This window comes from Falco cherrug, chromosome 4 (assembly GCF_023634085.1).
Source record: "Falco cherrug isolate bFalChe1 chromosome 4, bFalChe1.pri, whole genome shotgun sequence".
Classification (NCBI taxonomy): domain Eukaryota; kingdom Metazoa; phylum Chordata; class Aves; order Falconiformes; family Falconidae; genus Falco; species Falco cherrug.
The window spans coordinates 81,704,786-81,730,150 of NC_073700.1; the positions used below are offsets into that span (position 1 = coordinate 81,704,786).

The window sequence follows — 25,365 nt, forward strand, 5'->3', positions numbered from 1 at the left end:
ACATTCTGTGCCCTAGTATTGAGTTAATCACAGTGTTTTGCAATGAGACTGTCTGAAACCATTTTTTGTATTCTGAAAGTTTGTATTTTGCAGGCTGTTCATCTGAAACAATTTTCAGAGGTCTTCCAGAATAAGCCCAGTCCAAAGATTAGAGTACTGGAACAAAAATAAAACGTGGGACTCTGTGTTCTGATGAGAAAGAATGGTAAAAGAGATACTATGAGTTTACAGATGTGAAATGTGCTGATATATCTAAATTAATTTAGACAAAATTGATGCACTCATTTGTGTGGCTGCTTTTAAAGTGGTTAAAGAGTGGTCAAAATTGATTTAGTTTAATTGGGTTAAGCTAAAACTGTTTTAGCCACTTTTAAACTGCTTCAGTGTCCACATAAAGCAGTTGAACCTACTTAGCTAAATGGAATTAGAAACTGATTTTGTTAAGCAGGAACAATTCCTGTCACACAAAAGTGACAGGTAAGTGACAAGAGTTAAAAAGAGAGTGGTGAAGATGAGGTAACAATAAATGAGCATTACAAAATAAAGGAATGAACTATGAAGGAAAAAGTGAAGGGCTGAATACAAATGAAGATAGAATAGATAGATGGATAAAATAGAGAAGACGACTGAACACACGTGGGAAAAGGGCAGCTGTTTGGCTTTAAACTTCCTACAGAACAAACAAGAACAGAACCAGTGAAGACAAAATAAGGATTTTATAAATCATGCTTCTAAGAACAACCATCTATGACTTGGTCTGGCAAAGCTGCTATAGATGAGTAGAGCTTCTAATTTGGCACTAAGAGTAGAAATTTGTTCATTCTTGCCATGTACCATCTCAATGAACTATTGTAAGAAAACATGCTTATTATGATCTTTTGCTAAGATGCCAGGTGGTAGCACTTAAAACCTCTTGCTATGGGAGTAGAAAAGGGATTTATTTTCATTATTCATGAGAGCCATTTTTAAGGGATAACTAGTAATATGGATGTTGTTGTGAATCAAGTGACATCAAGTGTACTTACTTCTGGGGTTACAAAATGAAATGAGGTGAGGTAGTTACTTAAATCTTTGACAACTGCTTATGAAATGCAGGTATACTGGGGCAACAAAAGTTACAAGAACCCACGTTCATTAGCCTCATTATTTTTTAATGCTTTATTTCTGTAGACACATATTGGTGCCATACAGGCAAAACTGTGATACCTAATATTGTGCACACCAGATTAGAGTGCTGCTTTGCATTGTAAACTTCATTTTAAAATTTCATCTGACAATTTGGAAATATTGATCCTCCTGATTATTTGCTTTTCATGTTATTTTCTGGCATGGACATTTTTTCTCCCCTGAACTTAGGGGGGGTAGGGCGTGGAGAAAAGAAAGAAACCTCAACCAATCAACCAAAACCACTCCCACAACACCATGAAAAGAATTTGGCAGTGGTAGCATGAAATTTTCAGAATTAAATGTTAAATTTAGATAGATAAATCTGACTAGACTGAAGTGGCCCAGAGCTTTTCAGAAGTCCTGAAAAGGAAAATTTCCTCCTGAGACACTAGTAGCTCTCTCATTCAAACACATGAAGTTTGGTTGAGTAACAAGTCTGAAAATAAGATTTTGAAAATACAACAATAACCCATAACTATGTCTTCATTTTATCTCCAAAAGCTGCCTAGCCTAGAAATTAAAAAATACCAAATACAATATTCCTTCTTGCCTCATCAAGAAATATTTGAAGGAATATATTTTCTTTAGATTTTGAAGATATTGTGACACTAGAAGGAATATATGGCTATATATTACATAAAAAAGTAAATAAGATTTTAGGTCAAAATTTATAACTATAGGCATTTTTTTCTCGTAATGTCTGGACTTAACTAAAGAAAGAACGGGGTTAAAATGTATGTCAATTAAGCTATAAACGCAGAGGAAAAAGATGCAATGAAGAAAAAGTCAGCGATGCTGTGGCTGTGCATCCCTAAGCTATCTCTGATCCAATCTGTTATGCACACAGGATTAACGTGAAGAAGGTGGCTCCGATTCTGAGCTCGTGCTCAGACAGAATGATGTATATCTTTACCCATGTAATGGAAAATCCACAGCACCGATTACTTGTAGGTGATCAAAGCACAAGAATAGCATCACTATTTTCTCTGTACATAATTTTATAAATTCAAAGCATGTAAAGAAAGTTATGGTAGAAAAAGAATTGTATTCCACACATGGGGAATGGACTTAAGGGCTCAAGATGAAAGTCAAGAAAGACAGTGTTCCCTTCTACATAAAATTTGTCTAAAATTCCACAGATCTGACTCTTTCTTCGTTCTACCCATGGCTTCCTGAATAGCCTCTGAAAAGTCATTTTAGCTATGAATAAAACAGATATAATGAAATCTGCTTCTTTTCCAAGTGCTCTGAGGTTGGGAATTTGCTGAAAAGTACTACTTAGTAAGGGCTATTGTCTGTAGTGCCTAGAAATCTGTAGTATCTAGAAACTAACAGGCAGGTGACCCCCTACCTCATCTTCCCTCTCTACTGTGGGTGTCACAGCCCTTAACTGAACTCAGGTGTCAATATCGTCACAGGGTCAGATCACCCAGGATGTTAATTTGGAGTCTGTGCTCTATCTCCAAAACCAGCTTAAGTAACAGGGAGAGATTCTACCAGTCAAACTTTATTCTCTGCTAAAGCAGAGATGAAATAGCAGTTCATACCTTTCCTCCCTTTCTCTTCAATCAGTGAAGAAATTCATACACTGTGTCGATTTTTTAGTATGTTTTTGCCCTTCAAAGCCACAATAAAAGGTAACAGACTGCAATTTTGTAAGCATCTGTCTGCTTGTCTGCATGTTTCTTTGGTAGCTAACATACAGTTTAGATAAATTTTGCCTTTAAAAAAACAAACAAACTAACACTCTTGGGTTCTTTTCACCCATGAGAAGGGAAATCACCATAAACTCAAACATAAGGAGATCATATGTCTAACAAAGGAGAAAATTTCAGTATCTTTTTCCATGCATTTTGTCTGGGTGATGGATTAAGTTACATTGCAAGATTCAGCTTCAAACATTAACTCATACAATTAGCCAGACATAATTAGACAGTCAAGTCAGAGAGTATTAGTCGTCATTCACTGAGCTTTTTCATCTTATGACCTGCACAGATTTCCATAAGGTGAAGGCCAAAATGGACTATAGCATTTTTATTTGACTAGCATTTATGAATTCATGTATCATTATATAAATATTACCTTTGATTGAGATCTCATTAAAGGTCTCTCTATCTCATATGAAAATGTCAATAACACTCCTAAGAAGGGAAATGCCATTTAACTAAGGCTGTGCTTATAAATCTAATAACTTCAAAAATGATCATAGAAAATGACTTTTTTTCTCATTAAACCCCTGTTGTTTAGTTTTTTGCCTTAAAAAAATGCTGAACTTTATTCAGAGATATTTTGCAATGAAAGCAGAAAATAGCAGTATTTGAAATGATAGCAATCTTCCTGAACTGCAGAACCATCAAAGGACTCTCCTGCCACTATGTTTCTTTTTGGCTTAACACAGCATTTTTTCTAAACGTTGGCAGAGCCTTTCCTCCTCTCAGTCTCCTCACTTACTTGGCGTAAAAAGTGAAAGAACAAAAGAAGTAGGATCACCACAGTGAAACTCATTGATATCAAGAGAGGCAAGTATAAACCCAGAGTCCAAAAGCAAATTATTTTTAATATTAGCCAACTTCTACCCAGGCATCAGTGCTTGTTGCTGGGTATATTCACTTCCCCAAAGATTCTCCAACCACTGCTCTTTGGGAAGTAGGGGTGCTTCCTTCCCTGCAACCCTAGCATAAGTGAACGTGGTTGGATATTTCGCATCAGTGATAAATCAATGATAAATTGATAAATTGATAAATTGACACAGTGATAAATCTGTGTCAGGTCACAGACAACCTTTTCAAACAAAGAAACATGTCAATGAACGTCTGATATCACCCCCTTTAACATGGAGTTTGCCTAAGAAGGAAAAATGGTAAAAGGAGCTCTTAGGCACCAGCTATGGGATTTTACAGATGCAAGGCAGCAGACCTTTTACCTGCTACTCTCTAAGGGAACCAAAATGCTGCAGGAACCTAAATAAGCCCTGTAGGGGTCAGAATTGACTTCCCAGGCTGTGTGTTTTACAGAATGTTTCTTCCCTTCGACCAAGATTGGTGGGGCTGGATCTATGTAATCTGTTGCACCTTTCTATTCCCAAGTACCAGACGTATAGAGGTCCACAGAATTCCAATTTGCATCTATTTCTTCAGACAACACCAAGACTTCTGCTATTTATTTCCTTTAGCATTCTGGATTACCTGATTTGTTTGAATGGATACACACCTAAGAAAGAAGTAATGTAGTAACATGCAATACCTATGGATTAAGTACCTTTTTAAACATGGGAAAAATCTGGCAAAGAATTTTTAGGGCAACAGCTCTAGACAGCAACTATAAACAGCTAATGCCATGATCAACTCCAAAGTGACTGGTGCCAATCCTGATGCTTCTCTTGTATCATGAGTTATAAGATATAACATTGTGAGTTACAGAGTACAGGGAAAAGGAAAACACGAAAAGCCAGAGCAGGAAAGTAAGGAGAGCATATGTGAATGCCCTAGAGAATCCAGCAGCTGAAGAGCTTTTCCTTCATCACTGTAGAGACCAGAATGGCTGCGTGAACAGTCTTTCCACAGCAGCAGTACTGCAGGTATATGCCAAGGACAGCCCTCTAGGCTGGAACCTCATTACCAGGATAGTACCAGAGCCTATCATGGAAAGGGTGCCCTGTTTACACTACATGGTTACTGAAGAGTGTGTATGTGGCTTGGTGGTGCTAAACCAAGGTGCAGGTGCAAGTGGTGCATACCCTACCATAGTGTACTGTGCAATAAGTGTTGATGTGATTGCACAGCTCTTGGTGGGAGCATCCTCCACAGTAAGACTGCCTAGCAGGATGCACTGGAAAGCACTGACTACAAGGTGTGGTCCTACGTCTTTCATTCTGGTGTGCCACGCCAGCCCAGTGACACCACCAGTAGTTACACAAAACAAGAGCATAAGTACAAAAATTTTGACCCATTCTTTGTTGTGTGATAAGCCTAAGTACTCTTGGGATTGTCACAGAAACAAAGAATATGCTGTTTTACCCTCATAACTCAAGTTTATATGAAGAAACTGTAAAACCACAAGCAGTGAATAGAGAGTTCCTTGGCTATGTGTCTGTAAAGGCTCTTTAGTACAAATTGTTCCAGTAAGGACACAGAATAACTTATGTTCAGTAATTTGCCTCTAGTTCCACCTGATTCGGATGATAACATAAGACTAAGTGTTTCTTGGCTAAATCCACCCACTTTCAGTTTAGTTAAATCATGTTCCTTTTGGGACTTTGCCATAAAAATGTAGAAAACATGCAGATCTGGTGATATAAATAATATTTTTGTACCACTGGAATCTCAAAAGCTATCACGTCTCTAGATAAGTAAATAAAACTAAATGGCAGACGACTCTAGCTCTCTGAGATTTTTAGATATTTCCGCCATATTTCCTCCCTGTATAACATACATCATAAAATCAATAGTGCATATAATTTAAATGGCTGGTATACCATTGTTACTTTCATGTGTTTTGTGACATGAACTCTTCTCAGATATATGCAAATCTCTTAAAACTAAAAACTTCTTCCTAAATAATATTTGCCGGATTATTTTTTTTTTAAAAAGAATCTCTCTGCTACCTGGGCTTAATATTGAGTGCAGATGCATACTGTACATATGACTGTATGGCTGATGCCAAAACAAAAATTTAACATCCAGTTCCTTTTTAAATCTGCAGAAGTGCCCACTTTAAATCTCAGAATTCTATGTTTATTTCTCTTCTTTATCCCTTTGTCTGTGGCCAGAATGCTTTTCTTGCTCTATTTTTGATTTATCTTTCTCCCTCATAGCATCAAGAAGACAACAGCTATGACTACATAACACACGCTAAAAGCATCATACCGTATTCATCATTCACCCAAAAGATTGATACCTTAGATGAATCTTCTACTTTTAACAGAAATTTTCAATGTAGTCAATGGGTGGACTGTTCTAAACCAAGCCAATTAGAATCAGAAGCCAGAGGAAAAAAATTCCAATGCTTACCACATTCTCATTTGCTAACCAATAAATAATTTAAGCAATTAATTAATTAGAATTTGTTTCTTAAATGTTTGCAATTAAATATCTATACATTTAATTTGATATAAAATTGATCTCCCTCTTTGTTACCTGTAATAGATTGGTTTTTATACTGTGTTCTCAGAAATAACTGGACTTCATGTCCTCAATGGGCACTTGAGTCTGCATGATCATGGTTTCTTTGGCCACTTTCAGCTACAGACAGGCAGTCTGGGAAGACCCAGTAGGTCTCTGGTAGACCTGTGAAGGCAAAATTCTGAGACAGGTTCTTTAATGGCATGGGAAAAACATAAATGATATTGCCAGGGAGAAGCTGTTAAAGCAACTCATTTACATAAACTTGCTTACACATATCAGGATTAACTCTGATGTGAAAACACCATGATTACAATTTATATCTAAGCTATTTTTCACATGTTTTACATGTGTACACAGAGACTCAAGTTTTATAGCTTAGCCAGGTTAAAGTATCAGCATACACTCACCACACCTTTTGTTCTGTACAGCTTGTACATTTCATAAATTCCCTTTCCAGATGAAATTTACCTCTGTTGCTAGCCTCACTTCTTCTAAATCTCGGTCTTTTTTCTTCAAGTCATTTTATCAGTCCTCTAAGCTTCTTTCTACTTTAAGCTCACCAGGAGTCTTATGACCAGCCTTAACGCTTATTCACCTTACTCTTGACTTCCATATAAAGTGTTGTTGGCATCCACCTTTCCTCAACATATTCTTGTCATCACTAACAAGCAGAATTACAAAATCAAGACAAGGACTAAAATTTCAATTTCATTTGAATAGAGATGTTTCTCAGTCTGTGTGCAAAAAACCCACATAATATTTTCCTGATATCCTTGACATTTCTTTTAAGAACAACTAAGTATAACAGCATTAACAAGATGAACATACATCACAATTACATTATGATAATATGAATGAAATACTATAATGAAATCCTAATCATTACTTAGTATATTAGAAATTTCATATGGAGAAAATAATAACTTACATATATAATGAATAATATTGTACTACGACTAATACAGTTTTAAGTTAATTACACACTGTGTAGCTGATTTAGTTGTATTTAGCTAAGGAGCTGTTCTGTGCACACTGCAGATTAATTATGTCTTTAGGCACATACTCTCATTTATAACTGTCACTTGCGACAGTAGCTGTTGGCTAGGCTGCTTTGTAGACCCTTCCTTTATGAAAACAAATAGCTCTCCTCCAAAAAAAAACCCCAACAAAACCAAGAAAAGCCCCACCCCCACCGCCATTAAAATCCCTGAATAAACAAGACTCAGAATCTCTACTACCTAATGCAAGCAAAGACAAAATATTGAGGACTGAAAGTTTCATTTTACTGCACTTCTGCCCATAAAATATCCTTTACGGTATCTGCTTAGTAAAGTTATAATGCCTCATTGCACTTTATTTAATACAACTATCAATCATGAAATTTAACATACATCCTCACAATTCTATAAACTGTTCGATTTTCAAAATCCCTTATGAATGAAGGAGAAGGATTTAGGTAACTGCCTAAGACTCTCCCAATGATTCTTCTTAGAAGTTTTTACTGAATATAGGAAACAAGTCACTTTCTAGCCTTTGATTTCACACCAGAAGAATAATTTTACATGGCAGGAATGGGTAATAAGTGATAGCTTAATAAGTGCATGAGCTACTCATAAATCTAGAGCAAGTCTGGTTTTGTTCAAGGTATTCTCCATTGTTCTAACCTCATTATGAACAGTTAGATGCAAGAGAGCTTCAAATCCGTAAAATGCAGGAAAAAAAAAAAAAAATCTATGTGGGAAGATAGGAGGGGAAGAAGTTAGGTGAAAGTTAAACACACTATACTACTGTATGACTTTTTCAGGTTTATTGCATAACTGTCGGAGCGTCAATGACATTTTAAAGCAAATCTCGTAACCATCCCCACTTCCTGTGATTCTGTTTGAAGCGAGGACTAGTACATCTCAGGCAGATACCTTTGGGAGGAAGCGCAGTTAGTGTGGCTGCTGTGCTCCTCCCATAACGTGGGGGGACACAGGCCAAACCAGTGACCAGTCTTCTAGGTCACTTTAGGACAAGCATGTGCCAGGAGAGTTCATCGCAGGGAAACAGACTACATCCAGTTTGAATTAAGGCTCCCAAACTGCGTGTTTTGTAGACAGAAGGGACTCAGCATCAATTGCTACACTCCTACTGAGCCAAATTACTTGCTAATTTAAATATAGCCCACAGAACTGTATTTTCACTGATCCTGACAAAAACCCGCAGTGAATTCAGCAGACCAGTATTCTCACTGCATTATAAGGGAAATCACACACACAATTCTCAATCAGTCTATATAACATACATGTATATTTTCAGGAAGTTCCAGCACACATTCACATTTTAGCATTATAACTGCAATAAATAAATAGCCAAACAAACAGTAGGAATAATCTAAATCCTTTGAATTTCTTTGTACTTATATAAAGCACAAGAAATGGTACCTAAGAAAACAATCATTTTTTGTGGTAGTTAAGTTTCATTAAGTAGTAGAGTAAGCTATGAACATACCTTTACACGTCACATGTAGTACAGGGCAGCTCTCTTACCAGCATACCCAGATACACCTTATGGATAGTAGAAGGTTATGATGACAAGAGGGATTTACAAGGTAAACTAAATCCACAGTGGTAGAAGGAAACTAGCTAGCAGGAAACACCACCAGCAGTGTTGCAATAAAGATATTACCAACCCTAAGGCTAAGTATTTCTAGTTATGGAATTCACCTTCTCCATGCTCAGGGAAACATCATCACACAGCAGCAAGGGGAAACCTTCAGAGACGCTCCTATAGCTCCTTATCTATGAATTATTCTACAGAGCCAGATTTCCATGGCATGTAGTATATGTATGTGGCTTTCTGGCATACAAAACAAATAACCACCTGCAACAAAAAAACCTGTATTATCCCCTGCACCACTCCTATTTGCCATAGGATCTAAAATTTCTGCAGAAGAATTTCAATAGCAACAAAAGCTGAAAAAAGTAAAAATAGTTTAAACATGCAAAGAGCAAAAGCCTATAAAAATAACTAATTTGTAAAAGAATAGCAATGTTTGGAGATTAAACAAGATAACTATAAATTGAACTACCAGTAACTTTTGAAGACGACAGTATTTTAAATCTGGGATTGAAGCTGTTCTGAACATAATCCTGAAAGAGAGCAGAATTCTCTCCACAGACAGAGCAACCACTTCTACAGATTTGGCTAGAAGACTGAGGTTATGATATACCCAACATCAACACAGATATATTTACATTCATACATAGATGAATTGTTCATTCTCTTAACCCTTTTTGCAGGAAAAAAAGTGATTTGGATTAGAGAGTAATAATATTGTTTATTATGAAGTGTTCTGTCCCTCACTGGCACAGAAATAAAGCAATATATTACAGTATTCCATTAGCACATTCAAAGTGATGATTAGGATTCACAAAATCACTTAAGCATGTGCTTATATTCATATTAGTTCAGGAAACTAATAAACATGATTTTTAGTTATGTATACCCACAAATCTCACTCAAATAATGAAATAGCTTACACTAAATGCCTAGAATTCAACATGTGCATTTGTCCAGTCATACTAATGAAACTGTAGAAAATGGTTAAAAAATTAACCAAGTATTTAAATGCTTCACTAGATCAGGAAATTTTAAACACATACTCAAATGCCACATTAAATTAGTGTTAAGTTGTGCATGAGCTTAAATTCTGCATTGAATCAGGGACTAAATAGCAAACGTCCTTAGAATATTTTTCTACAGGGGAAAAAAATAATTCCTTTTAACCACCATAAACAGCAAAATGCTATGGGGCCTTGAAATTTCAAAATGTGTGGCTACCACGAACTAAAATTAATTCCATTTTGTAAATGATATATACTCTAATAAACTACATTTAAAAAAAGAGAAATAATTATACTGTGAAATAACATAGATTAAATAAAAGATGATGAGATTACACTGCCAGTTAGAGGAACAACCCTACATAGACTCTGCTATTTGTGACTAAAAATTCTGACAGCCAAAGTTTCTAGTGATGCTAATGAAATATCCTTTAACAAGAAAAGCCAAAAATATGGCTTCTATGTAAGATTTTTCTAACAGGTTTTTGGATTTTTTTCTTTTTTTCAGTTTTGCAAAAGTAAAATAAAAAGAACTAAGGAGATATAATGGAAGTGGAGTTTGATGACTTAGAGTATAGCGATGGGGAAGCAGACCCATAACAAGTTCAAATTTATGATTATGAGAATTAAGCAGTCATATTTTTCCCCACTGGCAGAATAAGAGGCTCTTAGTGACTGGTTAAGGCTGAATGATATTAAATCATGACCGTGCAAATATATATTTGATAGTGCATTTTGATAGTAACATATTAAGTGTCATAAAAGTACACTTGTCTTTGTCGTAGACCTTTACTACTTTGTGATAATAATTTTGCAGAAAACACAGCCTGACTGTAGTATTAAAGAAGTTTCCCCTCTACCTGATAACTGACTGGGGTCTTTTTTATTAAACCAGCATATAATACTGACTTGTGTCTCAAAGAACTTACAGAACATTTCTTCCAGGCACATTCATATAACTTATTGCCTTAACTAAATACACTTGCAAAAAATATTTTTGTTGTAGATCATACAAGTGAGAATATCATCATATTGCTATGATATCAATTATCATGTAGTAAAGACTGAACGAAAGCCTGAGGTGTTCTACTTGCATAAGTTCTGTTTTAGCATTAAAATTATGTACATATTGATGTTAGATAAGTCATTTATAGTAGTGGAACTTTCTGAATTGCCACGTACAAGTTAATCAACTGGACAAAAACAACAGATGGAACAGGACTCTGGATATCACAGTTCTCTTCCAGGTTACTATCTTAATTATTGTCCTAGAGCATTCCACTATTTTTTTCAAATCAATATGTTCTTGTGTATGTGTTTGCACAGGTATTCAAAGTTTCAGCTGAAAGGATGTTAGCAGATTCTGATTTAAATCCTGTCTCAGTAACTAGACAGATCTGATGTTTTCACATCTTAAGTATCTTGTACAAGTGAAATAGTCTGAGTAAGATTAGCTATAGCTTTAAGCTGGCTAAGGAGCTTGATTCTGTTGATGATTCTTTAGGATATGTATGCAGAAGAGCACCAATAGTAAAGATCCCAAGCAGGGGGCCTAAAGCATGCACTCAGCTGATCAGCCTAGACCAGGAAGGAGCAATTCTGGGTCTACAAAGAGTGTAAGCCTCTGAGGGACTCTACTGTTATCCTCAGAGAGAGCATTACTTTTGCAGTCCTTCTGGCCAGATTAGGCAATCCACCCAAGTGTGAACAGAGTAAATATGTATTTTTTTTACCTATGTAACAGATACATAACTTGGTAAAAAAAATAAGTTAGTTTAAAATTTGGATGGAATTTAAAATTTAAATTTAAAATTTGGATGGAATGCCCAAGAGGAACGAAATTGAGGTGAAAATCAGAGAGTTACCTAAACAGTCACTTATAAAGAACATTTCTAGTTAAATGCAAGGATATACAACAGCTGCTAGTACAGTCCTTTATAGGCGCTATCTGTAAATACCGATCATTACTATAGTATTTGGTTTGGTCTTACACCTCGAATACTGCACTGACACCAATGAGACCTGTTTTCATTTCAGACTGGTATCTATCATTTTTACATAGGGAAGTTTGCACTATTCCACACTTTAAATTTTAAGGCAAATTATGCTACCTATCTTGGTAATATTTCTTTCTATACAAACTTGTACTAAAAGACAATACAGCTGTTTACAAGATCAGTTTATATGCTCAAACACTCTTAATTACAGAGCTGCAAGGGACTTGGTAGCATATACTCTGTAACATCCTATGCAGTTACAAAAAAATCAGATGATAGTTAAACAGTGTTATTATTAGTTTATCTCCTATTAACATCAGGTAAATTTACTATTTATTTAAAAGAAAAAGAAAGAAAACAAAGGAAGAAAATGTTTATGGTAAAATATTTTCAGTACTGATTCATGTTGACCTAATTTTGGCTCCATAAAGGCTTTAAACTAATTCAGTAGCAGAACAGTAAATTCAAAATTATGCTTGTTTCTGGAAAACCTACTTTAGGACTCTCATCTTAACAGCAATGGAAATCTATTCATAATTTTTTTCAGCATTATTACTCACAAAATGGAAAACAATACAAAGTGCTATGAGTAACTATAAAGGAAGTCAATGCCAGATAGCTGAATTTTTTGGTTTAAACATTTTCAGTCTTTTTGAGGTCAGTCGTCATCGGCATACTATTATTTTTCAATAATATTTTCAAGTTTTTTTGCATAAGTGTACATGATCAAGGTCTAGCAAAGTTGGCTTCTGTGGAATGATGCTTGGTACTCAGCTGACTACCTTTGTGTCTTTGGGTTGGCCAACAGCTATTTGCCTCAGTGAAGGGTGAGCCTCTGAAGTAAAGTACTCACCTATCTTTAGGAATAAGAACTGTTCATTGTGAGACATCCAGTAGCAATGAGATTTTTTAAAAAGGACTCCATTATTGGTTTTGCCTGATTTCTCTGGGGGTTTTTGTTTGGGTTTTTTTTGTTGTGGTTTTGTAACCTTCAGTGAATGTGTGGCAGTTACAGCACTGCCAGCAGTCCCAAATTTAGTAAATCAGGATAATTTGGCTAATTTTCCAGGAACTTTTATTGAATAATCCACGTGCAAATCAGTTACAAAAAATGATTTTTACAAAAGTATGAGTGTTTTTCCTATCCTGTATAATCATATCAGTCAATAGACTTTGCCTAGTTTATATTATTTCTGAACTTTTAATCAACTAACTCAAACCCTCAACCTCCACTGTGATTTTGCCTACACAATTCCACTTCCATCCCGCATGTCTATGGCTTGTTCCTAGAATTCCTGTGGTACTCCTGCCCCTCCCAAGTTTTAGAACGTGGTCAAGGTAGACAGAAACACTGATTCATTTCTCCTGAATACCCACCTTGAAGAGAAAGCACAGTAAGCTTAAGCAGCAGACATTTGTTGTGAGCTCTCCTGTTTTTCCTATCCCTAAGTATACAAAATGGCTTCTTCCTCCACCAACACGTTCTTTTCAACCAAGTATTTAGTGAAAGTCGAGGTTCCTAAGGTTTAGTCAAAATGGAACATTTAATGATGCATTCTTTGAGAACGCTTTTATCAAAATACCAGTTTTGTCTCACTTTGAGACAATCATTTGAGAAACACTAAAAATAAGCATTGTAACTTCCCTACATATTTAACATTCTTCAATAACTTCCCCATAAAAGATACATAGCATTGACAGTCTCTCCATTTGAATTGATTATTACGTAACTAAAATTGCTTGACAACTAAGCTACTCTTCCCTAAGCTTAAAGGATTGTTTCTTCACATCTAAGCATTGCACAAATTTTTTGACTGTGTTATTATGTGGTTTGATGTTGGTGCAGATACAAGTTCTTCTCAAGGTAACAGAGACTGTTCTGATGTTGTTTTCTTGTTTCCTGGTTTTATGCGAGGGTTTGCCTCACTGTCTGTTGGTCATTCATCTTCCACATCCTACTTCTCAGGTCTCACTCAGCAAATGAGTATTTCACGATCTTCCATTTTTATCTGGTTTATGTGTACTCAAATTTGGTACCTTTATTGTGTATTTCACGGAATATATGCCCATCCATCTTATAATTGACAATATGTATTTCTGCTTTGTTGGGACTGCAGGACTGTCTGGTGAAAATGGTTTGATCCTGGCAAGATCTGAGATTAGACCTGTGAGGAATCAGTTGTAAAAATAGGGTTTATTTTTAAAGGCTATCTATATCTACTTTATTCCTCTTATTGTTGTCAGTTTTAGTAATGTTGGCATGTAGTCATAAGTATATGGGGTTTTGGTTTAAGGATTTTGTTTTAGGTTTTGGGGTGGAGTTTGTTTTTTTAAAGTTCAAGCATTGAACTGAAAAGTTATTACTGAATTTGTGAAAATATTTCTATATGCTAAGATAACGTGCTGTATAATTGATTAGCAAAGGGTTTTTTTTAATACAGGTCTGGGTTAGACATGGAAAATAGCTAGGATAAAACAAACTAGATATTCAGAAGTACTATAGTACAAAAGCTTATCTGAAGTAACTGTCCACATATACATGTTGACCCACAGTTAATGCTAAGCAGCTGAGTGCTTGAAGTAGCATAAATTATGTTGTTTTATCCATGGGGAAAAGGCTAACCCTGACAATCACCATGAGAAGCTGACATACTTTGTCTACGTACACACTCCCTCTAATACTTTATAACCTCAGGAAGTTGACTAAATGATGTGATGTGACTGAGATTTGATTACTGCAGGAACTGCAGAAACACATCGCAAGCCCACTGTCTAGAAAACAGTCTGTGGTGACACACTAACACTGAACCCTGTCTTTGATGACCACCATGATAATATCAACCTAGTGCATGAAAGTATGACTATTAAAGCAGGTTGTGTAGCTTATGGGGAAAATAACTTTTTTCTTTCTTTCCCAAAATATATCAGTAACTGTTCCTGCCACTGTCTGACAGTTGGCCTGATGTTTCCTGCCTCTATCATGCCTGCTTATTTATCCTTTAATAGTATCAGCTATGTTTGTCCAACTCACTGAATCTGTGCCTTTCCAAGACAAGCTTCCATTTTCAGATGGCCCTACTATATTCTTGAGGAGGTTTTTTGTTTTGGCTTGGGTTTGGGCTTTGGGGGTTTTTTTGTTTTCTTGGGGTTTGTTGTTGTTTGTTTGTTTTTTTGAGGGGAGGCTGTTGGGCTTTTTTAGAGCAAATATGACTTGATTACTTCAATACACATTTTTCTGGAATATTTGGGTTGTTTCAGTGACTCCAGTATTATTGGGAAGCAGATGGAACTTCTCTCCTGGTATCTTGCCACCCTGACAGAATGATGGATGTAAGCACTTGAAAAATCTTTATCTTATTCTACATTGCTCTTAGATGGTTTCTAGCTCCTGCTTTCAAACTGACACACAGCTTGGCTTACGTTTTTTATGGTTCTTCCATGCTTTGTGCTTTCATCAAGTTTAACATTGCACATAGTCATTCAGCTACTACAGCTCACTTTGTTTCTTCTTCCCCTGTACTTATACATGGTATAGTACATATGTACATATCAGAGCTCTAAGACTGGTGTAGAAAAAAACCCCTTTTTTGGCTTGAACATACTAATCAAACTTTTCGTATAAACACTCTAGTGTCAAGAATTCCTTTTAAACTTCATGTATCACTTTCCTTCCAATAGCTAAATTGCCTTCTGATTGCTGCCTATGATAAAATAACTGTATTTGTAGATGAGAAGAGAGCAATGGATGTCATGCTCAATTTCAGTGAGGTTTTGAACACCATCTACCCCAGCATTCTTGTATCTGAGCTGGGATGTTGTGGTTTTGATTGGTGGAAAATAGCTTAAAAAAAAAAAGACTGGCTGGATGAGCTGACTCACAGGCTACAAGAGAAACTTCATGGAGATCTAATAGCAGCCTGCAAGTACCTGTGAGGAGGTTATCATGATAAGAAAGCTAGCCTCTTCACATTGGCACATAACGGGAGGATGTGAGACAAAGAATATAAGTTGAAACAAGAGAGATTCAGATTGAATATAAGGAAAAACATCTCCACCATAACGACAGTAAAGCACCAGAACAGGTTGCTCAGAGAGGTTGTGCCATTGCAACTCTTGGAGGGTTTAAAGACCCTAAAGGATAAAGCCCTGAGCAACGTGATCTGCTCTCATAGCTGACCCTGCTTAGAACAGGAGATTGGACTAACAGTTTCCTGCGATCCCTTCCAACCTGAATTATGGTCCTAAAGCACTAAGAGGCCCATGTCAAGCACAATTTTATTGAGTTTACTCCTCTGGCCTTTCTAAGCATACATTGAGATTGTGTGTTGTCAAGTACAATTCCTGACATACTGTTACAAAATTCATACAGTGGGTTCTATTCATATCGGATTAGAGACTGTGCATATTATTTGGCATCAATCTGTGAGGCAATGCGCAATATATGTAGGCTACCGTTAGTTTTCACAGCTCCTTGGAGAAACAGTAAAAATTAAAAGAGGGTGTAATTCAATTAAATGTATTTTTCTACGTGTAGACAGGAAAAATCACCTATGAAAAACCCAAATGAGATATGAAGTAGAGGTTCTTCTGAATAGTATCTGAAATTAACAATGAACTGCAAGTCAAATATGAATCAAGAAAATCATGCTAATATTAAGAGGGCTAATTTTTCTTAATAAAGGTATCCTCTGCAAGACATAAATTAATTCCTCTTTTCCACTCAGTGCTGATAAGACACCAAATGCAGCATTGTGTCTAATTGGGAGCACTACTGTTCCAGTAAGCCATGAACCAAAGGGAGTAATTGGATTGAATTCTCATGTTTTATTTGAACACAGAAAAAAACGACACATATGATCAGATGTCTAGAAAACATTTTCTGTGACTAAAGGTTGAAGAAATTGGAGATAGAATGGGTACATAACACAAGACTAAGAGATGGTCTGATAGACCTTCTAGTAGGTAATAAGTAGTATAACAGACGAAGGGAATAATTTGTATTCTTTCTCTACTCCATACCAAAAAAAATGAGCTGGGCACAAACTACACCAAGACTACTCAGGTTAGATACGATGAAGACACTTCAGACTAAGGACAACAAAGTAATACAGTAGGTCATCACAGGCAAATTTCCTTTACTGGGAATTCCTAGAGACAAACTGGATAAACATCTGTCAGGAATTAGCCAAGTGCTACTGATGCCACCTTAGGGAAAGGAGAAAATAGTCATCTATTTTTTATGTTTCCAAGAATAACACCATCTATGATATCAATCTTTTTAGTTTCCCTTAACATAACATTAACGGCAGCAGTAGTATTTTTTTGCTATAGACTTAACTCCAGTTACATTCTTGGGTATCAGCAGCTATAAACTGGTGCGCAGCATGGTGGTAGATTGCTGCTTTTCCAGTTCAGTACTTGTCAAAGTTTGTATTAGGCACCAACTGCTAAAAGCAATTTTGCTTTTATGAAATTAGTTTTACTTTAGTTAAAGTTTGAGTACTTTGCCTATTTGATTACACAAAGATTTTTGCCTGGCTTATCAAGAGTTGTTATGAATGCCACCTAATATATGAATTACACAATTTTAGCAAGTCTAAGATCTGATTTCTGATTTTCTCCATTTGCTTTGTCTTATTCACACCAACAAAATTGTAAACCAGGCTTTTTAATGTATTCCCATGCATGACAAATATGGCAGATCTTATTCCTTAAAAAAAGTGATTTTGCAATTTTAGAAGCTTTCCTCAGTGTAATGAATTGTCCACTCCTGGTATAATTTTCTAGTGCTCACATTTCTATTATGTGAAGAATCATTAGTTTTATATTATTAAATTAATTAATTTAAAGTTTCTAACTGAAAACTGAATCTTCTGGTTGTCCATGGAGCCTGGCATATAAAGCAGAGGCTGCTGTTTTCCTGCAGTATTCTACAAGTAGTTTACATTGCCCTTAATAGTATTATGATCTTGCCACTGTATAATTTCAGTTCAAATTTTTTTCTTGAATGCAATTATGTTTTCTTCCCTTAAAAAATGCTAAAGGACTCTTTGAAGCCTAGCACATTCGCAGATGTCCCAGTATCTACTTGGCATTCAATTTCCTGTTTCTGTGCCGTGTCCTTACACATGGTGCTACTCTACATTTTAGAAACCATTTAAATTGCACTTAAAATGAACTTAATTTTGCACTAGTTTTGGTGCATGTACTTTGCACTTATATACTTATATATATTATATATATTAGTTTTAGGTACTAATTTCTGTTATTTCTGTTGCCTCTAGTTGTTCAAAGCAAATGCAGAGAACAACAGAGACTAAAATCCAAACTATACAAGCAAAAAAACCCTTAACAAGAATTTGCTATTACTTAAATATCTTAAACTTGGGGAGACCTGATTAATTGTTTTTTTCAGCATTTTCATATCTTTTAAGGAATAGACTGTCTCTGCATGTTGCCGACAGGCACTATATAAAAATTACTAAATTGCTATTAATATGAAAAAAATTTCATCAATGACTTAAAGCTGAGACAGAAGCTTGTTAATGCTGAAGTGTAGTGATGAAACAAACTAAGCATATATCCTTAATTTCCTTGGGTTTACAATGTTGTATATTGTATTTCTCATTAAAACACTTTTCTGCAGCATTTTGAAATACTGGATTGCAGAATTAGATATCCTGTAAAAGTGGATTTTGATTTTTATTAAAAAGTAATATACATATTCATGTAATGTATGTGGAACAAGTTGATTTCAGAACAGCTAGCGCTAGCTATTGGAGAACATGTTCCCAAGTTAATTAGACTTCATTTGTGTCCGAGTTAAAAATCTTAATGATGAACTATTAAATCTGTGAAATTTGGACTTCATCACAGTCTTCCTTCTGCTTGTGTCTGAAAGCATATCCAAAGCAAAAGGATGAAGAGTCAGACTGGACACCCCTAATTCCCCTCATATACTCAGTGTGGGGAGCAGATATAATGGGAAACCACAGAGAAGCACAAGCCAGAGATGCTGTTCCTAAGACACAAAGACCTTAAACCCTTTTTCCTCATAATTCATTCTAACTGTGAACATACCCATAAGACAGAACCAAGAAGATACTTGTGGGATTTTTTATATTATTGTATTTTATTACTTAAAAGTTCCCTAAATAAATAAAGAATGCCACTGTTCTTTTAAGCATCTCTGATTATGTCAATACTAACAGAAAATGTTACTTAGAGTTCTTATTAAGTTATAAGTTTTGGTTTATATTTTTATAGGACCTTCATAATGGCAATGTAAATTTAGTGCTATGTCTGCTCATAAAGCATTAGGAACAACACAAATATCTTCCTTATAGATGGGAAGGTAGAAGCTCCTGAAAAATAATTCTGGTTTGAATGTGTAGAAGTAAATGTATGTAAATTGCTGTCAGTCATTTATGTATTCATTTCACTAGGAAAACAAAACTATAAATGATCTGTAGCCAACAATGCTTCACTTGAGGACACACAATGCAAATATTTATTCAAAACAGAAAATCACTTAAGGATAAGTATAAGTCTTACCACGCCAATAGAAAAGTAGTTGTTGATGATGTTGTAAGGCACTGGGTCTCCTTTCTCATCTTTATCGTTGGGTATTACTTCGAATTTCCACCTGTCCAGCAAAATCTCTGAGCTGTTCTCAATGTCTTTTAAGATCTTCATCAAATTCTCACCTTCATAACCTAGCAAAACATGAAAACGATTATTTAATCAAGCATAAAAAAAGTTTCATCCCATTTTCATTCTCTGGGGCTGGACTAGATGACCTTTAAAGGTCCCTTCCAACCCAAACTATTCTGTGATTCTGTGACTGGAAACATGAAAACTATGCACATAAGACCTGAAAAGTAGGACTGCGTTTGGAATATTGACAATTTTCCAGCACCTTTCATTAAAAGCAGTACAAGTACAAAGCTGATTTCTGCACTTGGCTAGATTAATGTAAACTTAGATTAATTCTACAGATTTCACTGGGCATCAGACCTATACTGGAGAAAATAATTTGATCTTCAAAACTTTCCAGTCCTTTGAATTTTCCAAACAATTATAGCAGTCATCAAAAAACCTAAGGTTATACTTTACAAAATGTTCTTGCTATGAAATTAATCTTAATATTTAAATTCCTTTGATTTCAAAATGTATGGAAGAAAGACATACAGTAGATTTGTCTGATTAAAGTCTGACAAGAGACTGAAAGGCTAAAAGCTGTCTATTATGTTTTGATTGTTTCAATGTGGTTTAGCATAACAAAACAAAAATTTGAAATGCATAACTGATGACTTATCAGCAGAACTGATATTTTTCCATCTTTCAACAACTTCTTTCTAAGCCTCATTCTGCTCTGTAGAGAGATCTTGCTCTTACTTGCCAAGAAACACATTTTTTTTGTAATTCACTAGTAGTAGTTCATTACACTGTATATGAAACTCAGTGGAAAACCTGTTTACATACTGCTGAGCATACACAACATACAGTACGTGTGTGCATGCATAAAAAGTGTGGGGATTTTACTAAGTGACATTATCAACACTGCATACTATTCAGGCCAAATTACTTTGTAATAGATAACTAAGATCTGTGGATTCATTCCTTTTCAAATTAGAAATAAATTTTCATATTCAAGCAACATATACTTCCTTAGTCGTTAACAGTGTTAGCAAGCAAAGCCATTCAAAGCCTCCTCGCTCTAAACTCATTGCTGAAGTACTTCTTTATGGCTGCATAGTATGTTTTTGTTAGTTTCTCTCAACCACCACAAAACAGCACTACGCACGATTCCCTTTGTCTACATCCTTGAGATCACTCACCAGTAATTTATTTTCTGGAAGCCCTGTTTCCTCTCCCATCTATGGAAGTTCCAGAAAATCTGTGTTACGGCATTGTCTACACCACAAAGCAACTGGGCAAAGAATGCTGGAAGCCAGATTATTTTCATACTGTCTTTTTCTACATTAGTCCAGATGGAATCACTCCAAACAGAAAGTAAATAAATAAGAGTGAATGGAAGGACAGGTCCTGACTAATGTAATCAAACGCTGTCATAATTGACCCTACTTAGAACAGGAGATTGGACTAGCGACTTCCTGTGACCCCTTCCAATCTGAATTATTCTATGACACTATTCTATGAACTGTTCAGAAAGTGAAGCAAGGCAGATTTGCATGGGGGTTTGCTTGTTTTTGCTTGTGGGTTTTTGGTCGGGTTTTTTTAGGGGATGGGGCGTGGTGGTGGCAGTGATAGCGTCTGCTTTTTCTTCCTAAGTCCCTGTGAATAAACAATCGCCAGTCTTGACAGAGAAAATAAAGGAGGTTCTCCAATGGTTTGGCAGAACATGATGGTTAATAAAGAAGTTCTAGAGCACAGAAACTACTGAGAAATTGCTAAAGAGTATCTGGTAACAAGGCAGACATTTGGAAAAGAAACTTACTGTGATGAGACAGAAGTAAGAGATATCCACAAAGGCTGAGAAGTTGCACATAAACAGAAAAGTTCCACATACACATCATCTAAACTGAAACAACCAACTGAGACCTGAAATAGAACTGGCTATGAGCCCATAAACTGACATACTTTCACCAGAAACTGAGTCTTCTTAAGGCTTTCTTCTTTGTGTCTCCTTCAAGCTAGCCTGCAATGCAAATCCTGAATGGAAATAAGTTATTGGAGGAGCTCAGAGTAAGGCTCCACACATCCGGCAAAGGATGCAAAGGGTATTAAAGGTTTGACTTTACGTATATTCTCATTTCAGCATTCTTTGACTTCTCATTTTCTAATAAATATCACCACAGCACTTATTGTCTGGAATCCTCTGTAGAAGAGGGTTGGATCTCTAGATGTAGATCTGTAGAAGAGGATTGGATCAAAGAAACTACTCTGAAGCTGAACCACATTTTTTCATTTAATATTAATGAATATTAAAAAAGGGGAAACCACTCCAAACCCATTATTAGCTGTTTTCAGTAACCCTTTCAGAACAGCCCCAATTAAAATCCATTTAATAATACTCCTTTCATAAGGTATTGATCAAAGAAATAAATGTAATACAGATGGTAAAAAGGCAACCAAATAGCTACATACTAATCTCATTGCACTTTTGAGCCTTGTCCTTGTTGGTGTCAGCAGAAACTACAAAGTATGAGGAATGATTATAACCTTTAATATCTATAAAATTGTTCATACAACATTTACAGACAGCTAATTCCAAAAAGAGGAAAGGTGATAACAGTTCTTTACATACATCATAAAAAAGAAATCCAAACGTGGAGAGTAGACTTTGATGCAAAAGTGTTTGGTTTTTTTTCTTGTAATTACATAACACATGGAATTTTAATTTGTGTTTACCTCCTCCCCATCTCAGGCACCTTGCTAAATCATTGCCAGTTCCAAGAGGCAGGATAGCAACTGGAGGATGCTTGATCAAGTTTGCTTTTTCTGTGAATAAAAAAGGAAAAATACATAACTAAGGGACAAAAAAAATCTAATTGTATGGTATCAATATAGAAACTGTGTTGGGTTTTGTTTCAGTGAAAAACAGTGATACACATTTTGTATATGAGATCATGCTGTCTGCTCAGCAACAAGCATTTCATCAAGCCATCCATTATGCAGCCCCTTCTCCAGTCAATGTTCAATCCTTAATCCTAATTTACTCTATTTTTATCACAAGGACTGTTGTCACCCATAGGTGTGATAAACAAGCGTAAGCAATGATACTCAAGATCTTTCCAAGACCGAACACATATGCTCTCTGCTGCTCTTTGCTCTGCCACTCCCAGCTATAAATGCAAAGAATAATAGTTCAGGGCATGAATAATGAGATCAATCTGTAGTTTTTCACCTGGGTGACCAAATTTGTATTTAACTGTATTCACTTGGATTTTTGTATACACATGAGCACCATTACCAAGGTCTCCCTGGAACCAACACCAGGGGTTTGCCTATCAGGAATTAAACCTGATATTCAAAATGAGCATTGATCTATCTGATCAAGTCTCTAAGTTGGTATCTTGCATTTAATAAGTAATCTTTTGAAATGTAAGAATTTACAGTGTCTTTTGACTTGGTACTCTTCTAGCATTTTAAGCCAAAGGATCTCTGTTCAAAATCCATTAGGAAAACCTTTGTGTCAAGAAATATAGCCTTTCTGAAAGTTTAAAGTGGTACAGCTATCCCCCAGGTATAATATATCAAATATATAATTTGTCAAATTCCCCATTTAACTGGAATGAGTAGCATGTCTAGTTTAAAAGTCATACTTGAACAATTAAACAATCAGCTGTTTTGTTCATAGAATTATGCAAAATTATCAGCAATTCTCAGCATCAGGTTATATATCCAATAGATGTGGCAAAGGCATCGTGTTATGTATCAATTCCTCTTATCAATACTTTAGGAAGATTTAAAATTCACAACGCCAGAGTACTGCAAATCTTTAAGAGAATATGATATTTAGAAGAAGAATAATAATTAATAAAAATTCTAAAAGTCTCAAACTGAGGAGAAAAAAAGTTTTGATTTATTTTGGCGCTTTTTTCCCTCTTTATTGATTTTTTTCCTCTTTCTTGATTTTTCTTCTTCCTTTGCTCTCAGCTAAGATTCTTTTTATATCAGGAGATTAGGAAAGAAAAGACCAAACTAGAAGGTGTCTGTTTCTCAGAATGATTTCTTGAACTTTATATGCCAAACAGCTTTTGTTTGCTAAAAGGAAGCATTGAAAATCTGTTTCCTGTACCTATGAAACAAATGGATCCTGGGTCCCCTAAATAAATAGTTCTGTGCAACAAAAATTGCTGCAGATGATAGTATTTTATTAAGAAAAAAATGCAGTCTTTTTTTCAAATATGCCACTGAAAGAGAAAGTAACTGCATGACATTTTAGACCTCATGAAACAAAGTGATGATACAATTAACAGCTGCAAAACTTCACCCTTCCAAGTTTAGGCAATAACACCTGCTATTTATGTCCATTGATTTATGCCTTTGAAAGCTATTTGAGAAATACAATCGACAGCTTGCGTTTGCAAAAATATATTAATTTTTTTTTCAAACTAAGATTAGAAATATGCCTTTGCTCTCATCCATTCCTTCATGACACCTTTTTTACTTTTCACTGAACTTTAAAAGGTTTTCTGGTCCCCCACCCTCCACAAAACACACACCTCATCTAAACTTTCAGTTGAGCCTTTTGACCCCTCTTTATCCCCTTCCTAATTGCTATCGTCACGCATTCCATTTTTCTTTTTCCTTTTCTTTTCCATAGTCCCTCTAACACCAAATAAATGACTGTGGTGTGGAAGATATTCTGCCTAACAAGCCTTGAGAAGTCTGCAATATCTTAACTTCTGGGCCTTCCTAATGATTTGTACAGAGGACTTCATGGCTAACTGACTAAAAGAACTCCAAAATAGAGATGGCTGTTAGCCCATTGTCTCCATTATGGAAAAATGGAGCATAAACAAAAATTTGGTAACTGAAAAAGCAAATTAGCTAAGGCAAATAAATGGTCTTAAAAGAAACAACTTAGATTTGATTCAGTTTGGGAAATAGACTTCAAACTGAAAATAAAATTGATTGATTCAAATGTCTTGCTTTCTGCAAACCCACAGGACTACAAACACTGGACTTGTCTAGGGATTTTGAATATCTTTTGCAATTTGAATATCCCTATAAATAATAATGTCCCAAACTAATAGATTTCAAAAATTTAAATGAACAAGATCTTGTTTGAAATAGCTGTATCCATACTTTGGAATACAGGGAACAGCAGTAAATAAAAAACCTAAGTCAAGCAAAACTATATAAACACTATTGATTACCTATGCAATCCAAAATCCAGCCTACTGTTCCATCTCCACCACATGCTAGTACTCTGAACTCAGGAACATCTCGGAAAAAATTTAACCTAAAAACAGTAAATGAAGATATCTATTTAATTATTATAAATGCATTTTGCATTATGCAAACATTTTATGTCTTAAAACATTTCATTTTATAGTAAATAGCAAATGAACACTTGAAATAATAATCACCTCTGCTCATGCATTCATTTTTTAGACAAATACAATCCAACATCATATTATCTGAAAAAGGTAATATTAAATTCTTAATTCAAGTGTTATTGTGGCACACTAATACTAGAAATAGCTTAGACCCGATGGTTAATCCAAATCTTTGTCCCTGTTCAAATATTGTTTGAAACTCATGTCAGAAAACGTTACCTGTTTACCCTCTTGTAAATGGATATGTATTCTCTCAAGACAGAAACGTCTAAGGTGGCTAAATATATTAGCCACAATATTTCCTTGTGAGGTGCTGTCTATAAAAGCATATGGAAACAGCATATTTCTGACAGTACACTAAAAAAATAATATGCTGAGCATTTTGTGGTCAATAAAAACAACTTTGCACCATGGTTTAATACAAAATGAGTAAGCATCA

At 35.4% G+C, this 25,365-nt stretch overlaps 1 protein-coding gene across 2 annotated transcripts in view; it reads right to left on the reverse strand.

Annotated features, from left to right (window-relative positions):
* The window catches only part of DGKB (diacylglycerol kinase beta), a 363,946-nt gene that overhangs the window by 184,101 nt on the left and 154,480 nt on the right, over positions 1–25,365 (reverse strand). For both annotated transcript variants that reach the window (XM_055710145.1, XM_055710144.1), the window contains 3 exons: positions 24,744–24,829; positions 22,270–22,359; positions 19,450–19,610 (listed from right to left, as the gene is read on the reverse strand). In XM_055710145.1, coding sequence (XP_055566120.1) covers positions 19,450–19,610; positions 22,270–22,359; positions 24,744–24,829 — 337 coding nt within the window. The remainder of the gene's footprint in view (positions 1–19,449; positions 19,611–22,269; positions 22,360–24,743; positions 24,830–25,365) is intronic.